General features: G+C 45.1%; 2 protein-coding genes across 6 annotated transcripts in view; one reads left to right on the top strand and one right to left on the bottom strand.

Annotated features, from left to right (window-relative positions):
* LOC116943676 (polycystin-1-like protein 2) overlaps positions 1 to 12,487 on the top strand; it is a 143,908-nt gene that overhangs the window by 18,285 nt on the left and 113,136 nt on the right. The gene's annotated exons all lie outside the window — the stretch shown is intronic.
* The window catches only part of MID1 (midline 1), a 59,719-nt gene that overhangs the window by 16,596 nt on the left and 30,636 nt on the right, over positions 1 to 12,487 (bottom strand). For all 4 annotated transcript variants that reach the window (XR_012942195.1, XM_076067885.1, XM_076067886.1 and 1 more), the window contains 5 exons: positions 9,555 to 9,662; positions 8,932 to 9,080; positions 8,394 to 8,521; positions 4,500 to 4,643; positions 2,291 to 2,452 (listed from right to left, as the gene is read on the bottom strand). Coding sequence is in view for 3 of the 4 variants with exons in the window: in XM_076067885.1 (XP_075924000.1) it covers positions 2,291 to 2,452; positions 4,500 to 4,643; positions 8,394 to 8,521; positions 8,932 to 9,080; positions 9,555 to 9,662 (691 nt within the window). In the remaining variant the exon portion in view is untranslated. The remainder of the gene's footprint in view (positions 1 to 2,290; positions 2,453 to 4,499; positions 4,644 to 8,393; positions 8,522 to 8,931; positions 9,081 to 9,554; positions 9,663 to 12,487) is intronic.

Genomic DNA, 12,487 nt, shown 5'->3' on the forward strand with positions numbered 1-12,487 from the left:
AGGATAAGCATTTAATTTTATAGTGGTGCTTGCTTAAACTCATCAGTAACTCAAAGCCCCCTTAAATCACATCCAATCTCAATGGTTTAAATGCTCTGCTGCAGCCTAGCCAAGGGGACCACCAGTATGAGGCCCAAGGTGAATGCAGCTCCGGCCTATAAGTGGGCATGAGTCTACCAGTATGGTCCAATGTTGTTTTACAGTTTCCCAATCAAGTCATTTGTGAGTAACTTATTCATCATATCCACCGATTCCTAACTATATTTGATCTTGGGTAATCCATGAAACTACAGTTCTCCATGCCAGGCAATGATTATGAAAAACTATATTTAATGAAAACTTATATTTTGATTTAAAGCTTTCGTGACTGCAGGGATTCATATTCTTGGTTCTTTCGGTAAAGTCACGTAGAAGGGAAACAATAAAATAATAAAAATATAAAACAATAAAATTATCACGATGTTTCGACTGCAACACAAGCAATCATCATCCGGTGTGAAAACCAAAGCAAGAACATATGAAAAAAGTGGCGTTTTTTTTACGTTAGCACCATGGAGAGCGATTTGGTAGTTATTCAGATGGACGAGTCCATGTATGTTCAGAAAAGAGGAGTTTTTTGAGATCCTGGGTTCGAATCCTGAAAAAAAAATTCATAAACATTTTAATTTTCATAATCATTAATTACAAATTAAGTGTGCCGCAGTACTCATTTCTGTGGCAAGATCAGGGGGCCAATGGTAGAAATTCCACATTCCCAAGGCTGGCGTATGTTTCTCCGTGGGACAACAGACCGATGACTTCCCATGACATGGCATTTATCTCAATGGCGATGAGGAATGTTGAGCAGAGTTGACCCCCAATTTATGATTGTGGGCTGAGCGCTCTGGCACGGTGCCACCAAGTTGGATATTTAACTGCCGCTTTAAATGACACCCTGGGGCAGAGGTGGCCGAGCGGCTAAGAGGTAAAAGCACTGAGTTGGCTCCAATGAGATCCTGGGTTTGAATCCTGGCAGTCCTCAAGTCTATTGAGCTGATGATCTCAGCATGGTCACCATTAAGTGCAAAACAGAGCATCGTATTACATTAGGTTCTGCACTTATTTTGGCTAACTCAGAATTAAAAATGTTTATTTGACTGTCATGCTATGAACATTCCTCTAGGTGCTGCCCCCTACCATTTGGAGGAGCGGAAGTCACGAGAAGGGAACTCCAAGGTAGCTCTGTGATATCTATTTTCGTGGGCTGTTCTCTAACATAAAGGGTTACATTGCTCAGCGGGATCCGAATGGATATATTTAATGACATGACACAATTGGGAAAATTTGGGGAAGACGAAAACATTTGAGATAAACATTTATTACATTTTTGTGGCAATGTCATCACTATTTTATGTCACCTTCCTTGGTCAAATTGTGCTTGTTTTCCACACTTGCGACAACCACTTCAAGAATGTAAGAAAACCCTTTGGTGTTAAATAACGACATAATGGAGTTAACACACAATCATAATCATACACCATTCTTTAAATGTAAAAAAATATAAAGTTGGGATAGTAAGATACACATTCGTGTGATACATAAACCACAACATTTTAATTATGGGTCACGAATTAAGAATTAATCATCTCATTATAGTTAACCACTATCATTACTCTGCCCATGTTAATGTAACATGAGTAGATCAAGTTTTGCCTGTTCAAAGTCACAATGGTCTTCTTCATTTAAATGCAAATAAATCTGTTACACTTGGTAGCATCTGATGACTTGTAAAAATGGAAACGTACACTCTGACGGAGAGTAACATTAAAATTTTGGAAACCTTGAAGCAAAACATATCTTGAAACAAGAAACCATAATACCCTCCCTCTTGTCATGAGAACATGGAAGTTATTGCCCCCTTGTATATCAACACGTACAACATTGTATTTAAACAGCTTGTATGTATGTTGCACTTCTTTCGCCCCGTAAGTAGCCAAGCATGCTAATCGGAGGTGCGGAGGAAGCACAACAAACTTAACACAAAAAGCAATTGTAAAGAAATTAGTTTTAAATCTAGACGATTTAAAAGTGCATAGCTCCAGTGGCTTCCTAATATCGGTCGGAAGAGCATTCCGGACGGCTGCAGAAGCGCATCTGAAAGTGTGCGATGCGGTGACCGCCTTCGTGCGATAGTTAGCCATCAGCCAGAAGCGGGCACGTTGCAGGTGAAGACTCGCGGGTGCGTGTCTTAATGGCACGCCGACGTATCGCGGTGCTGCAGACTCAACGCACGACACGGGGTGGCGCTCACTGTTGGTCTTGAGCGTGACGCAGGAGCTGCTGCGGCTGCCGGCCTGATTGATGGCCTTGACAAGGAAAATGTAGCGAGTGCCACTCTGCAGGCCGTGCACCGTATAGTGGTTGTGCCGGATGTTGGGGACGATGAGCCAGCTGTCCACGCTGCTGCACAGGCCTACGCGGAGAGGCGGCCGGCGTACGCCACGAGTTAAACCACGTTTATAATAGGGTTTTTCCCCTTTTTTCTGGCAACAAAACTGAAACCTTTTTACAAGGATTCATGTCTGCATTAACCACAATACCTGCAGTCAAAATGCAAGCAAAAAACATACTATGATAATATATGCATTGTCCTTGAAACTGATTGGTCCACACCAAGGGACGGCTTTCTTTTGAGCCTTGACCCAATTGGTGCTCGACCAGATGACGCCAACAGGCGTACAGCTCAAAGACAATGCACTATCAAAGTAATGAGGGCTCGGGGTGAGCATCCACATCATTAGACTTCCTTTGCCAGTACCAAAATGTAATAATAGGGTTTTTCCACTTTTTTCTGGCAACAAAACTTAAACCTTTTTACAAGGATTCATGTCTGCATTAACCACAATACCTGCAGTCAAAATGCAAGCAAAAAACATACTATAATATATGCATTGTCCTTGAAACTGATTGGTCCACACCAAGGGACGGCTTTCTTTTGAGCCTTGACCCAATTGGTGCTCGACCAGATGACGCCAAAAGGCGTACAGCTCAAAGACAATGCACTATCAAAGTAATGAGGGCTCGGGGTGAGCATCCACATCATTAGACTTCCTTTGCCAGTACCAAAATGTAATAATAGGGTTTTTCCACTTTTTTCTGGCAACAAAACTGAAACCTTTTTACAAGGATTCATGTCTGCATTAACCACAATACCTGCAGTCAAAATGCAAGCAAAAAACATACTATGATACTATATGCATTGTCCTTGAAACTGATTGGTCCACACCAAGGGACGGCTTTCTTTTGAGCCTCGACCCAATTGGTGCTCGACCAGATGACGCCAAAAGACGTACAGCTCAAAGACAATGCACTATCAAAGTAATGAGGGCTCGGGGTGAGCATCTACATCATTAAACCACGTTCTCAGGTTCAGAAAGTTCAAGAAAAGCTTGGGTCTGTGTCTCTGCATCAGTCCATCGGCCCATTAGCTTTCCAGACCAATATCAAGCAGCATTTGTTTAAGCAAGCAAACTCTCCACCAGCTCCGACCTTCTGGGCCTCATCAGGCTTGTTAAACAAATACCAGAAGGGAGACTCCATTTCAATGTCTGCACCCTGTTCAACACACAAAGTAATACCATATACAAGAACGTTATGCATTTCCGTGAAGTATAATGGGTAAAAGAGTAAATAAACAGAACTCCACTATTACTCCACTTAGAAATACAAAATGTATTTTAGATCGCGTAAATATTTACAAGATCTCACCCCAAAAACCTGTATTATGGCTATTGGTCGCGGAAGCCTCCATGTAAAACTGAAAAATGTATCAGTTTACACATATATAACCAAAAATCATATATGTTTAATGTATATGTGGAGATACAGAATGGAGTTATGAATATATACAATGCTCCACGGCAACACATATTGAGTTTTTTTGCAGCTTTAGCATCTTGATCGTGGCAGCCTGGTCACCGAGGAGTGCACAAAACGATCCTGAGCATTTGGCAATCTTCATAACAGCTCGCCATGGCAGCGAGATGTTAACTAGCTCGCCTAGTATACAGGAGTCCACAGGTTTGATCCTGACCCGAGACGCCTGTATATTTGGAGTTTGCATGTTCTTCCTGTGGTCGCATGTATTTTAATTAATTAAGCTCTCATTTGCGGCCAGGTCACCTTACCCGGTATAGATATTTTTGTATCTAGTAGTAAAACACAACAATTCTACGGCAGGGAACAAGGCTTCTCGTGTTTAGTGTGTTGTCCATCCCCTTCACCTCCGATTAGCACAGTTGGCTATGTACGGTGCAAAAGAAGTTCAACATACATATAGACGTAGGAAAAGCCATGGTTTGATTGGCCACCAAATAGCGCATCGTTTAGTGACACTCGTTCTATGCAAACAGCTCGCAGGTGTGTGTGTGTGTGCGCATGCACACACTCTGCGATGACAGAATTGGCTTGGGTGCAAATGAGCGCATGACAAATGTGCTGACTGGCAGCTGCTCGCTCACTGTGGAGGTTCGTCTGTCCGGTGAAGATGGTGTACTGCAGCTCGTACGACTCCACGTTGAACTCGTCGTCGGACACCCACTGCACCGTCACGCTGTCGTGCGATGCCATGCTCAGGTCCTTCTTGATGACTGGAGTGTTGGGCGCTGCCATGACACGCGTCACAACACCTTGGGTCAACACGGTGACGAGATGTTAACGACCTCTCGCCTGCTATACAGGAGGTTGTGGGTTCAACCCCGACTCTGACGCCCACTGTATATATGGAGTTTGCATGTTCTCCCCGGAATCCCTGGATTTTCTCACATTTAGAAAAATGCGTTGAGTATTTGGCTGCTATAAATCTCCACATGATACGCCACTTCATTGAGCTATCATTTGTGGCCACGTCGCTTCTGAAAAAGAGCTATATAGGTCAGTGGGCCTTACTGAGTAAAATAAAAATAATTTATAGTTTAGGGCAACGCGTCTCCTCGAAGAAAATGGACGACGATTGGGTACTGTCCGTACGTTGCTGTTGGTGACCCAGAGAGCTGGTGATGTTAATCGATTTTACACTCTCCTATGACAGAAGCCAGTCTCTCTGTTTACAAGCTACTGAACAATAACAACATTGCCCAGAGGCATTTTATAAAATACATATATTTACATATACTGAACATATATATCCAACATGTATACTCAGATGAGATTTGGGTAGTGCTCATCTCTTTTGGTAGTCCTGATCTGGTGGTGGAAATTCCACTTTCTTATGGCAAGGGTGAGATTCTCCACTGACGACTTCTGTTGACTTTGCACAGAGTGATACCCATGTTCCTCACGTGAGAACACGTGTGGATTTTAACTGACAACATTGCCCTTGTCGGTTAAGTGCTCTACCATTGCGCCGCCCTGCCACACTAATGAACACGTTGTTTTTTACATGATGATACAAAAACACCCATAATGAAAATATGTAACAGGTATTGTGTATGAATGGCTTCGTGACATATTTTGTGAACACAGGTGCCCACATTAGCAGTTTAGTCTTTTCTGTCACACTGTTTAGCATCATATTGGTGGAATCATTTAATCTGTAGAACTGTAGTGAAATTATTAATTAATATCCGTTCAGAGCCGGGTCTAAAATTCCTTCAGGTAATGTAGAGTAGCTGGTAGACACATACTACGCTATGGGTGCATTGTTGTTGTGTGGTAAGCCCTCCGTGATGACTGATGATGTCTTACGGGGGAAGAGTTTTGACATCCAGTCAAGAGCTATGAGAGATGCGGTATGAATTTCCAGAGGATGAGCACACTGGACCATCGTTCACTACATTCCATGACCGCTGATGCGCACAGATGCCAACGCTCTCATGCGAAGCTTCCTGCGCCGTGGGCGACAGCCAAGAGGGCTGCCTCGACGTTTGCTCGGTTCCTTTTCACAGCGCTACTTCTACGGGTGCCGGCAATAAGCTGTCCATTATTCACTTTAAATAATACAGCTTCTCAAACCATAAAAACGCTACTTCCGTTTTGCTCGTGTGCTCTTTTCCAAACGGTGTGCATCATTGGCGTTACACACGCTCTTGTTGTTGAGCGTTTCTCCCCACTACTGCAATGGTCTCTATCGGCTGAGGAGTTATGAAACTCGTACATCAAAAACAAAAATACGCCGGTGCAGCATTCAGATGTTTTTTATGCATCTGTAAAGCATGTGAGGTTTGGGACATGCAGATTGAGGGTGGTATAAGGCAGAGTGGATAGATTATCGATGGGTATTTCAGTGAAAGTAAATGAGGTGAGAGAGAATGCACTACTCTACAAGACGGAGGGGAGAGATGTGTAGAAAATGAATCATTTTCAGCCCTTTGTCAATCCACGGCTCTTGCAGAGAGTCTCACACATGCACGTAATACCTGCGTGGTTGGGGATAATTATTATGACAGCGGAACTCCCCCGTAATCTCGGTAACCCGGTGCACACACAGAGACGAGTGATTTTTCCCATCATCCAGTTTGTGAGAAAAAAAGATTCTGAGAGGAGAATGAAAATGTCATCGTCACCGCGGTAAAGTCTCTGTGCTGCCTCAGCAGGTCCACATACACTCACACACGTCCTTTCACAACCCTCACGCACCCAGAACAATTACTTTGATATTTTATAATAGGAATTAACATTGATCCGAAATAACCCGTGACCTGTCAATAACTCGGCAGTATATGATCGGTGACATTTTGGGCAATGGTCCTTCTTTACAGCACATTGAGAGAGGTAGAGTGGATTAGAATTGGGGACAGCACTCGATACACCATGGGGGCCTGATAAGAATTAAACTACTATAATAATGTTTCCTCACGAAGTCGAAAAATCTATTTACAATCCACTTAGTGAAGCATTTCTGGGTTCAATTGTCATTTCAATAGAGTTATAATTTGCATTATGCACTTGGTGATGATTGCCTGGGCTCAAATCCCATTTGAAAGGGATTAGAGAAGCTCTGAAGGAATGCAGGGATCAAAGCTATCAAAGGGACTTGCAAATGTTTAACTTCCTGAACCTTGGCAAGAAGGGTGGAGGAAGCATTTTTTTACATTGCCCTTGTTACCCAGTTCTACTGATAAGCAAAATTTGTTATGTAAACAAATGTGTGTTCCAGAAGGAGGTTACACCATATCGGGACCTAAAAAGGGTTCAAATGACAGTCTTGCATTGAATAATACAACTATGTTTCAAGTGAAGGTGAGGCGTTCATTCAGTTCTGCCGACCGAATGGTATTCAATTTGAATGAGGAGGTGGCCTTCTGTCCTTTTTCTGGTCTCGTTTGCACCATGAATGTTGACAAGGCCTCGCAGTGACAAGTCACTTAGGATAGATCTGCTTTGCAATAGACTCTCACCTGGCTGATGAAACATATTCCTGAATTGCAGTCAGTTAGATCGGTATGTTCTATATTTACACGTGTGGACCTTTATCAATCCACTGCTGGATACGGGTCGTGGAGGTCATTTGACCATACTTCACCATGTGGGTCAATCCATATTGGTGCTCTGCGGCAGCCTACATCACCGGTTTTTATGCAAGGTGGTTGCCAATGCAAACGCTATCCAGGCTCAAACATGCTTAGCTTCGGAGATCTGACAAGATGGGATGTTGGTTGTGTCCGAGGCATATTCTGTATAGTTTAACACGTAGGCTTTCGCGACCAATTTATCCATAACAAAGGTTTTTTTGGGTTAGATCACATCAATATAAATGTGTCGTTCAACCCGCCACCACCCGACGCAGCAAATTCGTAAGGTTTGTCACGTAAAAAAAACGTGCCAATTAGTTACTACTTCAGCATACCGATGTGTTAGAGAGTAAACCCACAATATTCACAATTCATCCATGACGTTTCGCTGGTGATTAAAACCAGGTTCATCAGGCGATAGCCATAATTGTGAAGTCCTCCTGTTTCGGTATTAAATAGAGGGGTAAAGGTGAGGTCATCACTGTGGACCTAGGTTCTGTATATGTTCTGTATGTTATGCATGTTCTGTATACACGGTTTCTACCAGATCGTCAAATGGCGTAAATATCTGTCCATGGTTATTATCACAGTAAACATTAAATTGTTCCCAAACTTAAAACGGTAGCTTATGCACATCTCCATGAGCTGGGCCGTGACCCAGCGATAATAAAATTTAATGCATCTATGGGGGCGGTCAGTTTTAGTAACAGGGTAACCATTGTTGGCTTTTGACAAAGTGGTGCCTATTTTGTTCACCTCAGATGGAAACGATTGGCTGAATCATCTCCCAACCGAGTACTGTATCATCACACGACCCGGCGTGGCCACGCGTGGTTGCACCCCCCTCCCTATTGTGTTTTTGTTTGTAGCCTCTCCGCGGGTCACACGGCTCGGCAACCTTACACGTCAGGCAGTCCAAGGCTTCCAGGAGCTTCTTCTCCTTGGTGAAGTCGAGCGTGAGGTGATCGAATGAGTCGCCGAGCGTCACCTCGGGCAACAGCATCTGGGACGTGGCGGTCGCCATGGTCAACCTGCACCACATTGCGTGCCATGGAAGAAGCAGCGTTACGCAAATCGATTATTCAAATGGGATCCTTCAAAGCGCCGTGCACACAGATGGCTTGAATCATGTAGGCACCTTCCAAGAGTATGATTTCCAGGCTCGCGGACATGATTTGTAAGCGTCATATAAGCGAAGCGAGTGATTTTCAGGCATGCCACCAAATTATTATGAAGATTGACCTCTTACTTTGAAACATATATTTTTATGTCAAGCAAGAGCTTGGGACAAGCGACAACGGGAGGAGATTGTGAAGCGGAGCAGTACGAGGGAAGAAGCAGAAAGAGGAGTGCTGCGAGCTCGCTGCAAAGGGGTTGGCTGAACGCGGTGCAGAGGAGACGAAGCAGCCTGTGAAGCCTGCGGGTGATTGCGAGACGCTACCGCTCAGTGATGTCCTTGGCAGTTTGTAGGAAGCGCGCATGGTCGGCCTCTTTGAGGCCATACTCTGCTTGACCCATGAGCAGGGTGGAGTGCTCCAGGCACTGCCTGCAGTCTGACATCTGCTGCTCCAGCTTCCTCAAGCGTGCAAACTGCACGCACACCACAGGGGCAGTCACAATCATCAGCATCATCAGCATCATCAGCAGCAGCCATGATCCATCAACTGCTGGCCGGAGGCCTCCCCAAAGAACCACCTCGTCCCGGCACACGAGCATAATTTTATCGCTCCGTCTCCATAGTGGGTGCCATCTCGGACGTGTTCCATTCCTTGGCTGCAGCTCCATAATTATTCTGGACCATCGTCCCATCTCAATGAGAGTGTACCTCTCATTGAGACGGGATGTAGCCAACCGTGCTAAATCAGGGGGTGCAATTAGCATGGCGAATGCAACTCTGCAGCTTCCTCCTTGAACCCTCTTATAGTCCTGCCTGCTTTGAAGTTGTCTTCTTCAAAGCAGGCCGAAGTCGCCCTTGAAAATGAGCTTCTTAGCTCAATGGGCTTTACTTGATGGAGAAATCAACTTCCGATTCAGATTCTGACAGAGCAGGAGGAGAGCACTTGCCTTGCCCTCGTGGATGCGGGTGCTGATCGCCTGCTTCCTCTGGCGGATGATCTGCATCAGATTCTCACATTCCCCCTCGAGCTTGTTCTCCTGAATCGACGAGTTCTCCTTCACGAACAAAGAGGAGAGACAACACAGTGAGTCCGTCTCTCCATGCTTAAACAAGAATCGGGCCATCCCAGTGACGCCGAGCCCGTGGTGAAAATTCCACATACCTGTGGCAAGGTTCAGCATCCATTCGACGCTTGTTTTTTGTTCACAAAGCGGTTACTTACACGATTTACATTTTATAGAGCGTCTAAACGCAAACACATCTCAAGTCGCTTCACAAAACAAAGGAATTGGCTCCAGCACATGAAGACAAACAAGGTGTTAATGTTCCCAGTCTCGACTGCGCAAAGTTCAAGGGGAAGATAATTCCAGACCGCGAGAGCAGTAGCCGAGAAGGAGCGACCTCCCATCCAGTGGAGATTGGCTGTGGGCAGCTTTGTAAGATGGAGGCCTTAATTTCATGACTCTTGAAGAACGGGCAGCTGAATCACGAGTCAGTGATTTAAACTCCGTTGACCCGAGACCCAGTGCTGTCAGTGTAGTTTGCTGTTGTTTACGTAATTGCATTAGGCATTGTTTTGTTTGTTGTCTGGCGCTGTGAGTGAAGTGAGGCAGCTAGGCTCGTTTACATTTTCCATTCGTGCCTTCCAGTGGCAGTGGTGATAATGTTTGCTATTGCGTAGGCGGTATAATAGTTGGAGTATTTTTTTATAATTTTGGAATTTACTACTATGAGCCAAGAATGTCTGTGTGTCCCGCGCGTGACGTCACTCCACATGGGGGGGGGGCGAGGCGCCTCCTCCCCCCTCCTCAGCGTCAACTTACAACCCTCACTACCTACAAAGGCAGAACCCTCACGTCACGCGATCTCCGTAACGCTATTGAGACAGAAGTAAAAAGGACGTCATGATGAACAAGGGATTATAACTTTGAAATGATATGTCTGTGTTACCGCGGCCTTACCAATTGCACACGAATGGATGCAATGAATATCATGTCGTGGTCTGCTTTTCGCTTGCAAGTTTCAGATTTACTGAAATACACCCGTCCTTGGACGGGCAAAAGGCAAGTATAATTTAAGAACCATTAGCATCATCATCAATCAGCCATGATCAATCGACTGCTGGATGAAGTCCTCCCCAAGCTGTTCCCATCTCCCATGGTCCTTCGATGTAGCAATCCAACTTTACCCACGTGTCATCACTCCATCTCCTCAGTGGATATACTCTCTGGCGTGTTCCCTTCCTTGGCTCCTACTCCATCGTTAGTCTTGACCACCAGCAAATAATAAGAAAGATAATTCAAATGTATAATGCGCATTCCATCCTAGGATCCAAATACACAATGCATGAAAAGCAGGAAACAAAAAACAGAACCATGGCAACTGACCACACTATATAGGGAAGGCCACTTTAAATAGATGGGTTTTCAAAGCATACTTAAATATATCTACCGACTCTGAGTGCCTAATTTCAAGCGGCAAGGTGTTCCATAGCTTGGGTGCCACACTAACAAAAGTGGGATCACCAAAAGAGCGCACAACCAAGACCTAGGAGTGCTGAGCAGTTGTAGATCAGAAGATCTTAAGGACCTTCATGGAATATACAAATGTGTAAGTTCCAGCTAGTAATGTGGGCTGAGCCCTCTTAAAGACTTATAGGATAATAGTAGTGTCTTAACATCCACTCGGAATTTGACTGGTAGCCAATGAAGAGATAAGAGGTCTGGTGTAATATGCTCACGGAATGGTGTATGTCTAAGCACTCTAGCAGCTGCATTCTGAACAAGCTGGAGTCTCCAATGAGGTGTCCTGCCCAAGCTCAGCACGTTTAGTCACAGCCAATACGATGCCTCTAATTTGCGTAATGCAGTCTGTTCTCCTATCATGCCACGTGTGTTCATAACGCAAATTTAATATAATGCGAAGAATGTATGAGAGAACACATTTTTTATAACGTAAATGCGAATTGTATATAACGCGATTGAGTTAACGGAACTACGTCATGCGAGTAGGAATCAACGGTTGTGCGGCTGCCTCGGCATAACATCACACAAGGCGGGATGCTGCTGGATGCTTCTAGATGCTACCCACGCTCCTCAGTCTTTGTTCAGCCTGCGTAAGCATCTCACGTGTTACCACAGACTGTGCTTTACCCTATATTAATTATATATGTAGTGAGTTCAACTGAGTCGCAGACTACTCTTGGAGGCAACACATTTATTTAACACCAGCACACGGGGTAACTGCCCCTTTACAGAATAACAACCTATGGTGGTGACCACCAGGCTAACTACACTAATTACACCGTAACTATCTACTACGGACCAGGACCAACAGCTCAGGTCCAGGTCCACGTGTTGGAGACATGTAGAATGTAGGACGTAAATGAAGATTTCTTCAGGATGAACAACAGCGCCGGTCCCTCTGGGGGACCCCGCTTAAATTCTCGGTGGCATGGCTGGCTCCACCCTTGGCCACGACCACCTTCTAGAATCCTCGAGCAGGATCTCGACCCTGACACGTGACCACCCCTAGCCCCCACTCGGGGCCCCTGTGTAGACTTAATCGGTCACGTGTCCTCTGGGGTCAACCAGAGTGCCACGCCCTTAGTAACCCCATTTTCATGGCCGGCACTCCCACGTCCTATCCTGTAGAGGCCGGCACTGCACGCCAAGCGTGGTGCCATTCAGCGCTATCGATCAGCGCTCACCGAGCCTCTCTAGGGCCGGTACTGCACCCACATCCTCGTGGGTTTTGCGATGTCAATACACCGCACGCCGTGCCTCTCTAGGGCCGGCATTACAGTGACATCCCGCGATGTCACTACATATATATTATTATAACGCAATTTTTCCATAATGCAGTGTTCTTCAGGAACGCA

This window comes from Petromyzon marinus, chromosome 18 (assembly GCF_048934315.1).
Source record: "Petromyzon marinus isolate PM22_M1 ecotype Great Lakes invasive population chromosome 18, UKy_Petmar_22M1.pri1.0, whole genome shotgun sequence".
Classification (NCBI taxonomy): domain Eukaryota; kingdom Metazoa; phylum Chordata; class Hyperoartia; order Petromyzontiformes; family Petromyzontidae; genus Petromyzon; species Petromyzon marinus.